Source organism: Ahaetulla prasina, chromosome 1, assembly GCF_028640845.1.
Source record: "Ahaetulla prasina isolate Xishuangbanna chromosome 1, ASM2864084v1, whole genome shotgun sequence".
Taxonomy (NCBI): Eukaryota; Metazoa; Chordata; class Lepidosauria; order Squamata; family Colubridae; genus Ahaetulla; species Ahaetulla prasina.
In genome coordinates, this window is record NC_080539.1 from 272378458 (window position 1) to 272395979 (window position 17522).

General features: G+C 34.1%; 1 protein-coding gene across 7 annotated transcripts in view; it reads left to right on the forward strand.

Moving 5' to 3' along the window:
• Nucleotides 1-653: 653 nt before the first annotated feature.
• ZNF143 (zinc finger protein 143) overlaps nt 654-17522 on the forward strand; it is a 30795-nt gene continuing 13926 nt past the window's right edge. The window contains exons 1-10 of one of the 7 annotated variants that reach the window (XM_058159706.1): nt 686-776; nt 3381-3495; nt 6449-6528; nt 7742-7860; nt 8070-8162; nt 9357-9440; nt 9653-9739; nt 10966-11162; nt 12782-12856; nt 17274-17393. In XM_058159706.1, the coding sequence (XP_058015689.1) occupies nt 7749-7860; nt 8070-8162; nt 9357-9440; nt 9653-9739; nt 10966-11162; nt 12782-12856; nt 17274-17393 (768 nt within the window). In that variant the 5' untranslated portion in view covers nt 686-776; nt 3381-3495; nt 6449-6528; nt 7742-7748. Of the gene's footprint in view, nt 777-848; nt 1270-1852; nt 3496-6448; nt 6529-7741; nt 7861-8069; nt 8163-9356; nt 9441-9652; nt 9740-10965; nt 11163-12781; nt 12857-17273; nt 17394-17522 lie in introns of those variants that run through there. The other 6 variants (XM_058159668.1, XM_058159689.1, XM_058159697.1 and 3 more) reach the window with 6 other exon arrangements.

Here is a 17522-nt window from a genome sequence, read left to right on the forward strand (position 1 = left end):
CTGAGAGATGTTAAGGTAACGTCTGAGCATAAAGGCAGTTCCGAACAAAGTGGATTTTTATTATTATTAATGCTCGGAACGACATCAAAAATACTATGTTAAGTTGGCCGATAGTAAATTGAAGGGATTTCCTCTAGTGATACCTTCTTTCGTCGCGGTGATGACAGAGAAAGCCTTCCCACCCAAGAAAATAAAAGCTTGAGCACTGGTCGACTAAGTCCCAAGGTGACTAGCAAGATGGTCATTCCAAAAACAACAAAAGCACTTCGCGAAGACGGAACTTCCTTTTCACTTTCCCTTCTATCAAGCACTTCTAATCACAAAGCCCTTCGGTTCAATTCAAATAGTTTGCTTCAAACAAACTTTGATGTCGTTATGACTCTCCTCATGGGGAAAAGACCCGGGGGGGGGGGGCTAAAATGGCGCCAGTCCCTTTTTCCCTCACTGACGCATTACAGCCTCGCCCGACGTGATATAAAATGGTTGCTGCGACGGCCCCGAACTCAGCATAGTCAAGTACCCTGTAGCGTGAAGGCGGTCCCACAGGCCGATTACCAATAGATGGTGCCATCTCAAGCTAAAATGCCCAATGGCGACTATGGGTGGAGTTTGGAATCGTCAAGCGGCCAATGAGAACCTAAGGAACTGCTGGTTGCAGGGCCTCCCCGCGCGGCTCTGGGCGGTGCTGGGATAGGCGGGCGGGCGCTGAGACGGCCGTTTCCTGTCCTGGTGCATGGTGGTCGGACGAAGGAATTGTTGGAAAATTTCTCAGCGAGGTTCGTATATAAATGTGTTTTTACCCAGTGTGCCTTATTCTAACCGCCGCCATCTCCGACTGGGATGCTTCACTCTCGGGTTTGGTCTGGCCTAATCCCTTTGCGGCGATGTTCCACAGAGGGAAATGTGTGAGAAAACGGGGAGTCGCCCTAGTATCGCGGCTCATATTAATAATAAAGCCGAGGCGTTGCCGCCGCCCGCCCGTTCCCTCTCCCCCCCCTCCTTCATATTCCCGCCTTCTCGGTTTTCCTGGATCCAGGTCTTTTCTCCTGCGACGTATTTGTCTCGGGGATGGGGGTGGGGAGAGAGACACAATCGCCGCGTAAAGTACCCGCTCGGGGTCTTCGGGCTGTAGGCGAAGCGGACCTATCGGGCGACATGTTATCGGAATGACTTCCAGGGGAGTGTGCTTGAGGCAGCTTTCTCTTCAGGGGCTGCGTCACTGGACAAGGTTCATGTTGTATAGCCCTTTGCAAGCCATGATAGAAAAAGGTGATCTTGAGGCATTTTTTGTTCTCCGACATTGATCCCGAGCCGAAGGAGTCTCAAAACGTCACCGTCGCCCCTTGCTCCCTTGTGAATTCACCCATGCCGCGCTTTAAAAAAAAAAAAAAAAAAGCAGCGGAACCATTTTTGACAAAACCTCGAATATGAACGAGCGGCGACCTGAAGCTGCAGGTTCGGAAAGGGAGATTCCCAATCGGTGTGTGCGACTAAACTTCGGCCGATCTGTAAAGTCTGAACACTTTACCCGTTATTTAAGGACGTGCACAACACGTTTTTTCTTCTTCTGATTATATATACGCAAATAAGACTGACAGAAGCAGCTCTGAGTATATGATTCTCAACAGGCCCATTTCGGATCATGAGGATTTTTTTTTTAGGTATAGGAAACGAAGTTTTCTTGTGGGTCCTATTTTTTTTTAAAATTCAGCTGGATCTGGTTGATTAGACTGCATGTCTAATACCTATATCTGAACTGGCTTAATTGTTTTCAGAGATTTTAGGATTGTGGACTGCTTGGATTGTCTCCTTGAGACTTTTTTTTAAAATGGTAATGCCACAAATATTTTGGTTTCACAAAAAATATATAAACAAAAGTAGAAAGTAATTTCACTTTTATTCATGAAACGAAATAATGTCACCATAATTTTGACATGCTTCTGAAAACAGTAACTTTCTTCATTTAATACAGTATTTTTGCCATCTTGCAATAAATCACAGTTCCAATTCTCCCATAAAACATACATAGACTTGGTATCATCTCAATAAATAAAGTATACATATCCATATCAGGAGAATACATTTTTCCACTAATATTAGAATGTGATTTGCAAATCTTATTTAAGAACTCTTAAAAACAATAGAGGGATCTAAATTCAGTTAAATCATATATGTATTCCTAAAGTAGGATATAGTTAAGATGTGCAATATAGAAAATTGCACGCCAGATATAAATAAAATGTCAGTTTTTTAAAAGGAATTTATCTGCCTACTTAAGGGAAGATCAAAGATTAAGAGGGCTTAGTTGCAAACACTAGTGGAACATAGTAAATATGCTTTAATCAAAATAGATTTAAGAAGAAAATAATACTTGCATCCACAAGGAACAAGATTGATAAATGATAAATTATGAAGCAGCTAGAGACTTGAATTCCCTGGAATGAAATAGTCATGGTGTAGGGGTTCATGGGAAAGAGTATGAGTCTGCTTACAGTTGTATGCATCTAAATCTAATTCCAGTCCACTGAATTAGAAAATCTTATAGACGTGAGGCATGCTTCTAAGTCTCAAACCCAGTTCATTATTTCTTTTTTAAACTCAGGTTTTATGACGTTTTATTTATTGGTCCTACAAAATTAAGAAAAAAATTTCAATAAAAGTTGTGATAAGTAAGCTGTGTCTTTAATGATGTGTTAAGTGTTTCATTTATAGCAGTGATTCTTAAAGGGTGGTCCTAGAATCCTGGGAGTCCCCCAAGACCGTCTAAGGGGACCACAAGATCACAATTATTTACCAGGCTATGTTGAAAAATAATGCAATATTAAAACCCCAACAAGCATTCCTTAAAAGTGATACCAACAAAGGTGTCAGTTTTAATTTTTAATACATGAAATATTCATAATTACACTCCATAGACACAAATCACTTTTGAGGTCCTCCATAATTTTGTGAGAAGGAGTCCTAAGAAAAAAAAGTTTAAGAAAAACTGATTTTTAACTATATTTAGATGTAACCCTCAAAGTTGAGTGCTATTGTGTAAGATAATCAATCTCAAATCTTTCCATCTAATATTCCTTCTTGTTAAATTACAGTTTATTATAGACTGAACAGATTGGAATATCATAAAAGGTTCAGATGGCAAGGAGCAATGCTTTGGGTTCATTTTTAAGAAAGTACAAAAAGTAGCATCTGTTTATAAAACTTTAAGTTTAGATTCTCTAAACCTAACACAATTATGTTGTCCTAGTAGATAGTGCCTAACTGCTCTAATGAGAGTTCTTTAGGAGTTTATTCTTGCAGAAGTTCATTAAGAACTATTTTCCCATATATATATACTAGAGCTTTTGATAAGTAATTGGGTTATATTGGATTAAATCTAGAATGACCATTCCGTGAATGGAAAATCTCGCGTCTGTAGAAGGAACTGTAACCCAGCAGAGGCTCGTGCCAAGGTGGTAATGGGGAGGAGTTGATTTTGCCCTTTCGTGTGGACAGGTAAGCAACAGGTAGAAATTGTTGGAACCATCTCATTTAGCTGTTCTAATTAAAATTGATCCGCAATCCGTGGATAATTGATTCAGATCTATGTTTAAGCGAATATAATTGCTTTCATTTCATCTTAACATTGCGAAGACAATAAGGCTAATGTGAAATTTATGATGTGAGCCTTGAAATCAAGTTTCATTCAGTCTTAAATATCAAGCGAGAGAAAACTATTATGCTGTGATTAACTCGAGGAAACATTACCATTCTGAAATGTCAACCTAATTAATTCAATATTCTTTTCATCAGAGGAAGTAGATTAAGTTTCCTGCAGCACTAGTTTGGACTGATGTTGCTCTCCCAGGTCTTTATTTTGCTATTATAAGGTACAGCCTTTATATATAAGCCTTTATTTTTTACCTTAGAAGTATTTTGAGCATTCACCCAGGTATATATTACCCTTAGAGGGGAAGAACTTAATGGAGAACTGAATTTGTAATAGTATTATATTCTATATTACAGTATTAAATATATTGAAGAAGCATTTGCTCTTAGATGGGGCTGGTCCTAATTGTCAGTGTATTAGGTCTTGGATCCTGAAAATTTCTCCATATTTTTTCCCCTCCCAATAACCCACTTTACAAGATGAGAATTTTTCATTAGAAAAACAACTAAGCTTTGATTGTACAGGTAATCCTCGATTTACAACTGTTGGTGACTGAAGTTACAATGGCACTGAAAAAAGTCACTGATATGGCCAATTTTCACACTTAACCATTGCAACATCTCCATGGTCACATGAACAAAATTTGGGTGCTTGGCAACTGGCATGTATTTATGTCATGATCACCTTTTGCTGTCTTCTGACAAGCAGAGCCAATGGGGAACCCAGATTCATTTAATAAACATGTTACTAACAACTGCAGTGATTTGTTTAACAACTGTGGCAAGAAAGATCTTAAAATGGGGCAAAGCTCACTAAACAACTGTCTTGCTAGCAGTGGAAATTTTGGGCTCAATTCTAAATTGACTATGCCTATTTAATTGGAAGTAATAATCATTGAGAAAAGTGAACATTTTCCTAAGAATGTAGGCATTGACTGAAAGCTTAACAACATAAGCAGGTATCATATTTAGAAATACTTGTTAATTTAGTGGGATTTATTTCTGAGTTGTTCTGGACTGTCAGTAATTTCTTCATTGAGTTCCTGTAAGCTCATGCTTATGTCATTAGTGATAGAATATAGCTGGTTGTTTTCTGTTAGCCACTTTTTCATTTGGCTTTAATTTTTTTCCCCAAGTATCAGGTCTTCTTTAATTACTCTTTGCACTATGCAACCAAAATATTTAAGCTTTCCTTCATTATTAGTTCTTCTAGTGAATAATCTGTGTAATATAGAAAGTTTATTTCTACAGTTAAAGGTATTCTCAATTTTCTTCAGTACCACAATTGAAAGGCAACAGTTTTTCTTCATCGGAAAAACTGATGAGAGAATTGAGGTGCTGGAGATAATTGAAATCTTGGATTGGAAGAAGTATCTTTGTTGTCAATGTAACAACACTGCACTTTTTTGGTACCTAAGAAAATAAAAGTTTATTTTTTTAGTTAGATAAAGTATTTCCATTTCCAAAAGATAGCTCTGTGCCCGAAAGATGTTATGAAAGTGTATAAAACTGAGGATGGGAAGAATCAAAATTAGTCCAAATTTAATGAATGAATTATGGGATGGGATTTCCCACTCCTGAAATCTGCTCATAGGCTCCTGTGGAGCACATGGGTGCACAGAAAGAGATGGAATTTATTATAATGCCAGATGCTGCTCTGTCCATAGGCAAACACATTTGAATATACAGTAATCAAGTGGATTAATTTAAATATTAACCAGTTTCTTTAATAATGAAATTAGCTTTATTCTGAATGTATTTGATTGTTCAAAAGTAATTTTTTTTCATGCAGTGTCATAAATTGTCATAGTTGTAGGCATACATGATTTTAAAGCTAAATGGACAAATTCATGGATTCCATTAGTAGCCATTATAGCTAAATGGAGCTTCTATTTCAGAAGCAATACATCACTGGATAACATTTTTCTTAGGGGAAAAAAGGAATAACTAACTATTCATTCTCTGCTTCTGCCGGTTAGACTCAGAAAGAAATTGTGCTTTTCTAAATAAATCCTCTTTTGGGGATGTGTGCAATCTCACCTTTATTATTCATTTATAAACAACTCAAGGTGGTGAATGTATCTAATACTCTATCTTCCTCCTATTTTTCCCCACAAGAGCCCAGTGAAGTACATTGAACTAAGAAAGAACAACTGGCCCAAAATCACCCAACCAGCTTTCATGCCTGAGGCAGGACTAGAACTCTATGTCTCGTAGTTTCCAACCAAGTGCCTTAACCATTAGACCAAACTGCCTCATTTTTGCCTTTTTCATGCAACAGAGCTTTTATCTTGAAAAATTCATGTGGTGTACAGCTGGAACAACTTTCTCTTTGAAAATGTACTTGATAATTTTAATGAAACGAATTAATAAAATTAAGTTGCATTTAAGAAAAACCTATGATCTGTTGTCAAATTAATTAGCATTAAGAGTTAAAATGTTCTTAAGCATTGATTTTGGTAATCTTATACACACGTACAATATACCAAAGCATACTGGTGAGTTTTGATTATATTTAAAATTGTAATTGTAATTTTAAATGTAAAAGTACTTTTTTTTTCTTTGCAGCCTCCTCTGTGTTACTATAAATGGGCTGCTGCAGAATGGGAGCATATTGTACCTACCCTGATGCTCCTTGATTCTATTACTGGATTTATAATTGTGTATAAGCCAGGATTTGTTGATGAATTTATCGTTTTCAGTTTTCCTTATCCATGTTTCTGAATAATAATTAACAATAATAAACAAACAAACAAACAACAAAAGTGGGAGAAATAATTAAACAATTTTTTAAAAATAGGAATCACAGTCATGGTACAGGGCTGTTGCACAGACAACATGGAATATGAAATTATCCTAGGATGGCTGAGGCAGCAGGAGGTAAAAAAACAGAGAAACAGATAAAAAACTAAAAGTACATGCTGATTTCGAGGAGCATATATGAGAAGAATTAGTAGTCAAAGGCACAGTGTCTGCTGATGTTAACCCATTGTCTGTTTTTTGTGGTCCTCTGGTCATTGCAGGATTGTATTCTTGCAAATCAAGAGCAAAAAGACAAAAATTAGCAGCTCTGTTTCTGCTTTTTAAAAAAGTATAAATAAAGTAGATTTGTTAATCTAAGATTAACAAGTAAATCCTGCTAAAGCCACAAAAGACAAAAAAAAGTATAACATTATCATGTACCTGAATTTTATTTTATTCCGTTCCCAGTCACAAAAATATGCAAAAGCCTATATCCATCAAGTGAAACTAGACTCCCAGGGATGTCTCTTCTAATTTAATCCATAACTTGTAATATCAATATTTTGTCAAAAAAAGTAAAATATCCTTCGAGTATTCAATATTCTTGAGACAAGTTCATCTCCAGATACCTACATACAAAGAAAATTGTGGGGTTTTTCGCAACTACCAGGTGTTTTCGATTTGCAGTATACCCTATCACCCTGGAATTTTCTGTGATAGCTAGTCTTAAGTCTGATCTGATTAGCCTTTTTGAAAGCTGAGTGCTGCCATTTGCTTTCTATTATTTAGTAGCTATTGCAGAACAAATCAACCATCCTGGGCCCAACGGCTGGTTTTCCTACATGTGCAGAGCAAATGTAGAAAAACCATCTGAAGACCCTCTTTTATTATTCAATAGTATCAATTGCATTAGCTAATTGACTTGACCTTGTATGAATGCTGTGGTCTTTTCTTTAAAGTAAACCAAACTTGTATATTTCTGTTTCAATCCCCAATTTCTTATTTAGAAAGGGATATCATAATTCCTTAGAACTTTTTCCACTTTGGTGCATAAACTATTCCCCTCAGAATGTTTATTAATATTTGAACCTTTAACATGTCACAATATTTTCCCTTGGAGGACAAAACTATTCAAAATAAGGTTTAAAAATAATTCAGACAAGATTTTTGGGAGGCGCAAGGATTCTTGCAATGCCTCATTAGAGGATTATAAGTATTTGCAAAAATATTCCTTCCTTAAAAAATTAATCACAAATACTTAATGGTCTGAGAAATATTAAAGTGTTAGTGTAAGGAATACTGTTTGAATCTAATTCAAATATTATCTGTATTCACTTTCTGTTATGTTTAGGTAGACAATGTTACTAGCCCAGATAAATCGGGATTCTCAGGGAATGACAGAGTTCTCTGGAGGAGGGATGGAAGCTCAGCATGTCACTCTCTGTTTAACAGAAGCTGTAGCTGTACAAGGTAAGTTTTTTGGATAATCCCCTTTCCAACAAGCCCAAATCTATTTGAACTTAAACATAAAACATATATTGGTACTTTGGGTTTTAAAATGCTGCATAAAATTCACTCAGAATTTATCCCAAAGGTTAAAATGTCTTAGTAATTCATGCAGTAGAGATGTAGTAAGTGCTGCAAATGCAAATACCAGGGTTTTTTTTTTATTCTTGTAGATGGAGACAACTTGGACAATATGGAAGGAGTGAGCTTACAGGCAGTTACTCTTTCTGATGGATCCACTGCCTATATACAACACAATTCAAAAGGTATATCTAGAAGAGCATTATTGCAATTTATTTAATAAAAATGATTTCAAATTTATTCTTTCATGCTGTGACCAGTTTACAAAGTTATTGTGTTTGTTATGAATATTAATAGAAGGCTGAAACAATTAGGGCTATATTCATTAATTCAGAATCAGCAGATCCTCTGTGTGTGTCCAGAATTAGAGACTATCTGGCTGATTGGCTGCCCGTCTCACAAACAAGTGACTCTGGTCAGCATACAAGACTTAAAACTAAAAGAATAAACATCTAAAATCATTATCATTAACAAAATTTAAAAACATTGAAAACTAGGAATAATAAACAGAGGATGTTAATAGTCATGGAGCCATCTCACTAGTTTACATGATCTTGGGTCTCTAGGCCTGCTGACATAACCATATCGTGAGGGACCTTTGGAGGCTTAGGACAAAAATTGTTCTTTTTCAGCCATTTTATTTTAAAATTGAACTTTTGTAGCCATTTTATTTAAAAATAACATAGTTTAAAATGTAACATTGGGGCCAATTCTAAAAAAAATAGTTGTTACATTTCTTTGAAATCCAGATCAGTCTATATATATGTGAACAGCATCCCAATGGTTATTCTGAAAATGAATTTGAATTGCTTGTTTGGTTGAGAAAAGGGAAAAGGAAACTAAAAAAATAAGTTTCCTCTGATTTTCACACACATAAACCTTATACATTCATTCCCCTAGTTGTTTTATTTGAATAAAAGAATGATGAAGTCAAAATAGAATTAACATTAATGTAAGTGGATCTTCTTTCTTGGCTGCATTATGAGCACCAATCCAAAATCAGCAAAATATATGAATACTATTACCCTTAGGATGTCTTCCAGACCATATGATCTCTTTCTTAATAATCTGTCTGGGAAAGTGAGAGGACTGCCATATTAATTCAGTTTCTCAGCCTCCCAACAGGTGATCTGATTCAACTTGAGATAAGCTACTTGAGGATATTTTCTGTATACAGTAATTCCAGTGCAGCAGGAAAGATAACATATATAAAATCCAGATGCTGGATAATAAGTTTGGAGACTGACCTATGGAAAATATTTCTGCATGTTGAAAATTGCATTCCAGGGTTAAATTTGCAGTGTAGCCTATTTTTTTGCAGCTTGCTCCTCTTGATGGAGATGATGGGCTATTCAGTGTTTAATATACTTCTATTTCAGATGGCAAATTAATGGATGGCCAGGTGATACAGCTGGAAGATGGCTCAGCTGCCTATGTCCAACATGTTCCCATGTCTAAAAGTAGTAAGTATATTTCATTAAATACAAATTTCAATCTATTCATGATAAAATTAATTATATTGCTTTGTTATTTTAACACTGCATAAAATATAATTTTTTGAATTTGAAGTTCATTATTAATATATTTTCTAGTGCAAGTTAAAATATTAAAATAAGGACTTGAACATTTGTAATGATAGCATATTCATCTTTGAAATGGTTTTTTTCCTTTTTTGATGTAGGAGACAGTCTTCAGTTAGAAGATGGGCAGGCAGTTCAGCTTGAAGATGGAACAACAGCCTTTATACATCACGCTTCAAAAGGTAAATTATGTCAATATATTGTTGACTTTCCACTAAGGTTATCTCAATTTCTCTTCAATTTATGAAATATATTATTCAAAATTTGCCCTATATCAATACATTTCTTTACATAAACACCCAAATTTAATACCCATATGCTTTCACTTGGGGAAAGTATTTTTCACTTGTTGTCTTTGTGGCTTTCAGTCTTAATTCCCAAATTATCAAACAAAATCACCTGAGCTATTTCTTTCAAAATAGCTCAGGTATTTTGTCATCAAGTACCATTGATGACATTTTGTTGATAGAAAATACACAACAACACATTTATTACTAATCACAAAAACAATGTATATGTTCTAAACTATTGCAAATAACCTGTGTATTTCAAATTGTATTTATACCATAAAACAAGAAATTTTTTTTTGTTTTCTGAAATATTTGGAATTCAATAACAATCCATTTTTTATTGCATAAGTTTAAAGAAAAACAATTAAAACATCCTATAATTCTTTGTACAACTCAGTTTATTTTGTGGTATGTCTATGCAATGATCTGGATTCAAAGGTGGGAAGCAATTCAGAACACATTTATTTACCAACTGATAATTCCTTGAGGGTGGATTTTATTTAATGAAGTGAGACAAATGCACCCATGGACATTCCAAATAATGTTTTTCTGCTAATCCATATGGCTTCATACTTATGCTCTTAAATTTATCCTGAGATTGAAGCATAAAAAGTTTTTTTGGTCATGTACAAAATTACTGATGCACAAATATGTAAAGTGGTAATAATATTTAGCCCTCTAAATGCTGGATATTAACTGCTAAACCTTCAATGAATAAATACATACACATATTCTTGTTTTAAATGTCAATTGATATAATGTATACTTTATTTTAACAATGATCTTAAAATTCCATACTTTAAGGAATATCCCAGAGCTCTAAGGATTTTATTCATAGGTGATTTAACCATTAGAAACATAGACAGGTGAGTTTGTGAGAACATGCAGATTTTAGGTTACTTGCCTGTATGGGTAGCTAAAGATTATGGGCCATCTATATAAACTGCTGAATATATCTGGGGGACTGGTAGATCTAATGATATTTAAACATTGTATTCATATTCCATTCCATAATGAATGAAATAGAGAATTCACAATAGGACGGTGTTCTTAATTATGCCCTTTTATAACAACTAGATGATCTATTGTCTTAATATTCATCTTAAATAATTTATCAGACAGTTACGACCAGAGTGCCCTGCAAGCAGTACAACTAGAAGATGGGACCACTGCTTACATTCACCATACAGTACAAGTGCCACAATCGGACACCATATTAGCTATTCAGGCAGATGGCACAGTGGCAGGTCTTCACACGGGAGATGCTACTATTGACCCAGATACCATAACTGCTCTGGAACAATATGCAGCCAAGGTACTTTGCTCTACAACGACATATAGTTTATATTGGTGAACAGCAATATAAATCAAAGTGAATTATATTGCTGTTATATGTAGAAAAAGCTGTACTAGTATTGTAATTTTGATGCATCCATCTTTGTTTATATTTTTTGCTGTTGTGTATTATGTTTTTTTATACTATGTATTTTAATTTTTGGAAATTTAATAAATATTATTTTTAAAATATATATATATTGCAATTAAAATATGATGTAATAGATAGGAGAGTAGCCAGTAGTCAGGCTCATATATGCTTGTTTATGGTTTAGCATGTTGTGTGAACTCATAATGTATCTTATTCAATAAAACATATTTGAGGAACTCCTGTACAGTATGTGAATCCTGTTATTTAAACCAAACTGACCGTACATAAATATATAATAGAATTGATATTCAGAAAGCGTTTGAATGGAGGTTGGAAACATTAAAAAAGACTGGAGAGGAGTACAGCAAACAATTTCAAAAACAATCAAAGAAATGCAGACATAATGGATATACCGGTTATTAAATGATTAATAAATATAGCATCTCTGGTTTTATACTTTATATTTGAAGCAAACAAAAAAGATCTTGAGAAAATAATTCTGATCATAAATCATTCACCTGTAAGGAAAATTAATAATAACAATAGCAATAGCACTTAAGACTTACATACTGCTTCACAGTATGACAGTTTAAATCTCACCAAGCTCAAAGTTGACTCAGCCTTCCATCCTTTTGAGGTCAGTAAAATGACGACCTAGATTGTTGGGGGCAATAGGCTGACTCTGTAAACTGCTTAGAGAAGGTCGTCATTTTACTGACCTCAAAAGGATGGAAGGCTGAGTCAACTTTGAGCTTGGTGAGATTTAAACTGTCAAACTGCAGGCAATCAGCAGAAGTAGCCTGCATTCTAACCACTGTGCCACCACAGCTCAGAACATATTTTAATGTCAATAAATCAGTTCTATAATATATTTCCTTGGAGATAAGAATGTTAAAATAATTACATTTTAAAGATGATTTTAATAACAAAGAACAAGGGTTTAGGAATTTCAACAGTGGTGTGCTATAATTTTTTCCCCCTTTGGGGCAGAATTATCCTTGTCAGGAATCCCTACTCCTGCAAGAAAATATACATTGGCTCCTAAAATGTTATTCTGGAGAATTATGGAATCATTAGAAAAATATAATGGAAAATAGACAAAAATTGTAATTTGTGTTTTTCCCAACAAACCTTCCATTTGAAGAAAGACCCTTCTATAAGCAGAAGGAATATGTCTGCATTCAAACTAATATTAAGAAATTTACCAGGCATGTTTAAGAGATCTTGGCCTTTGTTTTCATAGATATAGTATAATTAATTTTAGTGCCTTAGATTGCAGTTGTGTACATTGCAGTGGACAATGCAGCACTACCTATCCGGCAGCCCCTAAGCTAATTGTAGTTTGGATGTCCTAATTGTTGTTTAAAACAACCATGGGAAATCTTCTACTTAATTTATTGTGTAAAACGATTTGATTAGGTTGATGAAGAGTTCATAGAGAATAAAATTTTGTGAAAGCGAACAAGCACAAAGCAGATTTTAATGTTATTATCCTTTTTTATTTTCAGGTGTCTATTGATGGAAGTGACAGCATTAGTAGCACTGGGATGATAGGTGACAATGAACAAGATAAGAAAATGCAGGTATATAATAATCTAATTTGTCCTGTTTTTTTTAAAACTAGAATAAAATTAAAATCTTAGTTTTGTTCACCAAGGGACTTGCTCAGTATAAAAAGAAATTTAACATGAATATTCTATTCTTGTGATATAAAAATGTGTTATCCTGAGATTGAAGCATAAAAGTTTTTGGTCATGTACAAAATTACTGATGCACAAATATGTAAAGTGGTAATAATATTTAGCCCTCTAAATGCTGGATATTAACTGCTAAACCTTCAATGAATAAATACATACACATATTCTTGTTTTAAATGTCAATTGATATAATGTATACTTTATTTTAACAATGATCTTAAAATTCCATACTTTAAGGAATATCCCAGAGCTCTAAGGATTTTATTCATAGGTGATTTAACCATTAGAAACATAGACAGGTGAGTTTGTGAGAACATGCAGATTTTAGGTTACTTGCCTGTATGGGTAGCTAAAGATTATGGGCCATCTATATAAGCTGCTGAATATATCTGGGGGACTGGTAGATCTAATGATATTTAAACATTGTATTCATATTCCATTCCATAATGAATGAAATAGAGAATTCACAATAGGACGGTGTTCTTAATTATGCCCTTTTATAACAACTAGATGATCTATTGTCTTAATATTCATCTTAAATAATTTATCAGACAGTTACGACCAGAGTGCCCTGCAAGCAGTACAACTAGAAGATGGGACCACTGCTTACATTCACCATACAGTACAAGTGCCACAATCGGACACCATATTAGCTATTCAGGCAGATGGCACAGTGGCAGGTCTTCACACGGAGATGCTACTATTGACCCAGATACCATAACTGCTCTGGAACAATATGCAGCCAAGGTACTTTGCTCTACAACGACATATAGTTTATATTGGTGAACAGCAATATAAATCAAAGTGAATTATATTGCTGTTATATGTAGAAAAAGCTGTACTAGTATTGTAATTTTGATGCATCCATCTTTGTTTATATTTTTTGCTGTTGTGTATTATGTTTTTTTATACTATGTATTTTAATTTTTGGAAATTTAATAAATATTATTTTTAAAATATATATATATTGCAATTAAAATATGATGTAATAGATAGGAGAGTAGCCAGTAGTCAGGCTCATATATGCTTGTTTATGGTTTAGCATGTTGTGTGAACTCATAATGTATCTTATTCAATAAAACATATTTAAGGAACTCCTGTACAGTATGTGAATCCTGTTATTTAAACCAAACTGACCGTACATAAATATATAATAGAATTGATATTCAGAAAGCGTTTGAATGGAGGTTGGAAACATTAAAAAAGACTGGAGAGGAGTACAGCAAACAATTTCAAAAACAATCAAAGAAATGCAGACATAATGGATATACCGGTTATTAAATGATTAATAAAATATAGCATCTCTGGTTTTTATACTTTATATTTGAAGCAAACAAAAAAGATCTTGAGAAAATAATTCTGATCATAAATCATTCACCTGTAAGGAAAATTAATAATAACAATAGCAATAGCACTTAAGACTTACATACTGCTTCACAGTATGACAGTTTAAATCTCACCAAGCTCAAAGTTGACTCAGCCTTCCATCCTTTTGAGGTCAGTAAAATGACGACCTAGATTGTTGGGGGCAATAGGCTGACTCTGTAAACTGCTTAGAGAAGGTCGTCATTTTACTGACCTCAAAAGGATGGAAGGCTGAGTCAACTTTGAGCTTGGTGAGATTTAAACTGTCAAACTGCAGGCAATCAGCAGAAGTAGCCTGCATTCTAACCACTGTGCCACCACAGCTCAGAACATATTTTAATGTCAATAAATCAGTTCTATAATATATTTCCTTGGAGATAAGAATGTTAAAATAATTACATTTTTAAAGATGATTTTAATAACAAAGAACAAGGGTTTAGGAATTTCAACAGTGGTGTGCTATAATTTTTTCCCCCTTTGGGGCAGAATTATCCTTGTCAGGAATCCCTACTCCTGCAAGAAAATATACATTGGCTCCTAAAATGTTATTCTGGAGAATTATGGAATCATTAGAAAAATATAATGGAAAATAGACAAAAATTGTAATTTGTGTTTTTCCCAACAAACCTTCCATTTGAAGAAAGACCCTTCTATAAGCAGAAGGAATATGTCTGCATTCAAACTAATATTAAGAAATTTACCAGGCATGTTTAAGAGATCTTGGCCTTTGTTTTCATAGATATAGTATAATTAATTTTAGTGCCTTAGATTGCAGTTGTGTACATTGCAGTGGACAATGCAGCACTACCTATCCGGCAGCCCCTAAGCTAATTGTAGTTTGGATGTCCTAATTGTTGTTTAAAACAACCATGGGAAATCTTCTACTTAATTTATTGTGTAAAACGATTTGATTAGGTTGATGAAGAGTTCATAGAGAATAAAATTTTGTGAAAGCGAACAAGCACAAAGCAGATTTTAATGTTATTATCCTTTTTTATTTTCAGGTGTCTATTGATGGAAGTGACAGCATTAGTAGCACTGGGATGATAGGTGATAATGAACAAGATAAGAAAATGCAGGTATATAATAATCTAATTTGTCCTGTTTTTTTTAAAACTAGAATAAAATTAAAATCTTAGTTTTGTTCACCAAGGGACTTGCTCAGTATAAAAAGAAATTTAACATGAATATTCTATTCTTGACGATATAAAAAAATGTGTTATACTAAGTATAGAATGGCAGAATGCCTTTCCATGTACTATTAAATCATATTGTCCATTCACTACAGAAAAGGGTTGAGATGGATATAAATAAATTTCATCCAAGGATAATCCCTCCTCTCTATTGCAAGATGAAAAATACTACAAGTGGGCTTTCCCAGAGCATTGCACAGTTTCTACACGTATTATATGAGAGAACTGTACCTTTCATGGGTGTGAAGTTCTCGTTTCAAAATTGTACGTTGCAAATAATCATTTTTTTTTGGTTCTGATCTGGATTTTGTCTGACGCACTATTCCAAATTTAATGTGTGCTAACACATCCTAACACAAGACACATCCTAACATAAGAATGTAGGTATATGCATTCAATTTACAAAAAGGTATATGGGTAAAAGCAAATCACACGATCTGTATACCTGTTAGTTTGCTATATTAAACGGCATTTGTTGCTGTGATCATATTACAGATTTATTTTGTGGGCCCTGCATTAGTTATCATTTTCTTCTGGATATAGTTCCAAATGTTAATTTAAATTATAAAAGCCTATAAAACTTGGTGCCAAGGTACCTTCAGGGCTATCTACTTGAACAAGAGTTGGCTTCTTTGAGAATTTCCGAGAAGGAGCAGCTGATTTTTGTGAAATGATAGGAGCTGAGAACAGAAAGCAATTTTTGTTAGTTTTATTTTCTTATGCTACCACCTATTTAGAACAACCTCCTGACCTGTTGGCCTCCATAGTAATAGTCTTCGAGATATTAGTGGAAACCTAATTTTTCTTAAAGGAGTAGGTGTGGTGTGTGGGAGCTAATTATTCACTTTTGAATATCTTTTGTTCTCTGTAAATTATTACCAATAATTATTATTCTTTGGTATACTTATAATTATTATAGGTGTTCCATTCTGCCTTTGTGGTATGAACAAGCCAAAATTTCTGACATAACATATTCTGGACATGGAGAGACAACAAGATCAGTCTTACTTGTTCAGAAACATTTACAATGGCTCTGTTTAATACTCTACTCTCAGGTGTCCTAGAAGTCAGATATAAGAAAGTGCTGTATTTCCAAGTGATATGGGTACTGTAATATAGAATCTAAAACTGACATTAGAGTCCGTTTTATTTCTCCTCATTTGATAAAATATCCAAATAGTATCAGACTATTTTACATACTTATAATAGAGTTTCTTTTTATATATAATTTTATTAACATAAATACATTTTAGCTTAAAAAGAACCATGCAGTTTTGATAAACTGCCTGATTTTTTTTCTTTATAAGAAATCAGACTAGTCCAAAATAGCATTTATTGCCAATTCACTTTGGGGGCTGGGTAGAGCTTTACACTTGAAGGATATATAGGTGTGTGTTGAAAAAGCCTTTTCTTGAAATAATGCACCTTTAATGAATTGCCCATGGATGCTATATGAGGGCTCTGTATTTTCCAAAGCACCTTCTCCCCTTCAAAGCTAATGCTACACATCCCTATTTATTTGTACTTCATACTGTCTGATTGCAATGCGCCTTTATGTATTTTTTTTAAAATCTTAAAATTAATGATTAAGAAATCTTTAGGAAAATACTGATATTTAGGTGCCAAGAGATGTAGGAAGCATTTTGAATTGTACCATTTTAAAGTTTTTTTTTTTTTTAATGCAGGTCATTTTCTAGACTTTAGATATGACTGAAATGTTAATATTGTCATTTCTTCCCGTTTAGATTGTCTTGCAGAGCCATGGCACAAGAGTAACAACTAAGTCCCAGTCAACTGGCGATAAGGCTTTTCGCTGTGACTATGATGGCTGTGGAAAATTGTATACTACTGCTCATCACCTTAAGGTTATTGTTGAAAAACTATTCAAACCTTCCAATTGTTTTTTGCAATTAAATCTGAAAATGATAGAAATGCAGTCAACATCTGACAGATGATAATTTAAATTTTACCACTTTTTACAGGGATGCTATATA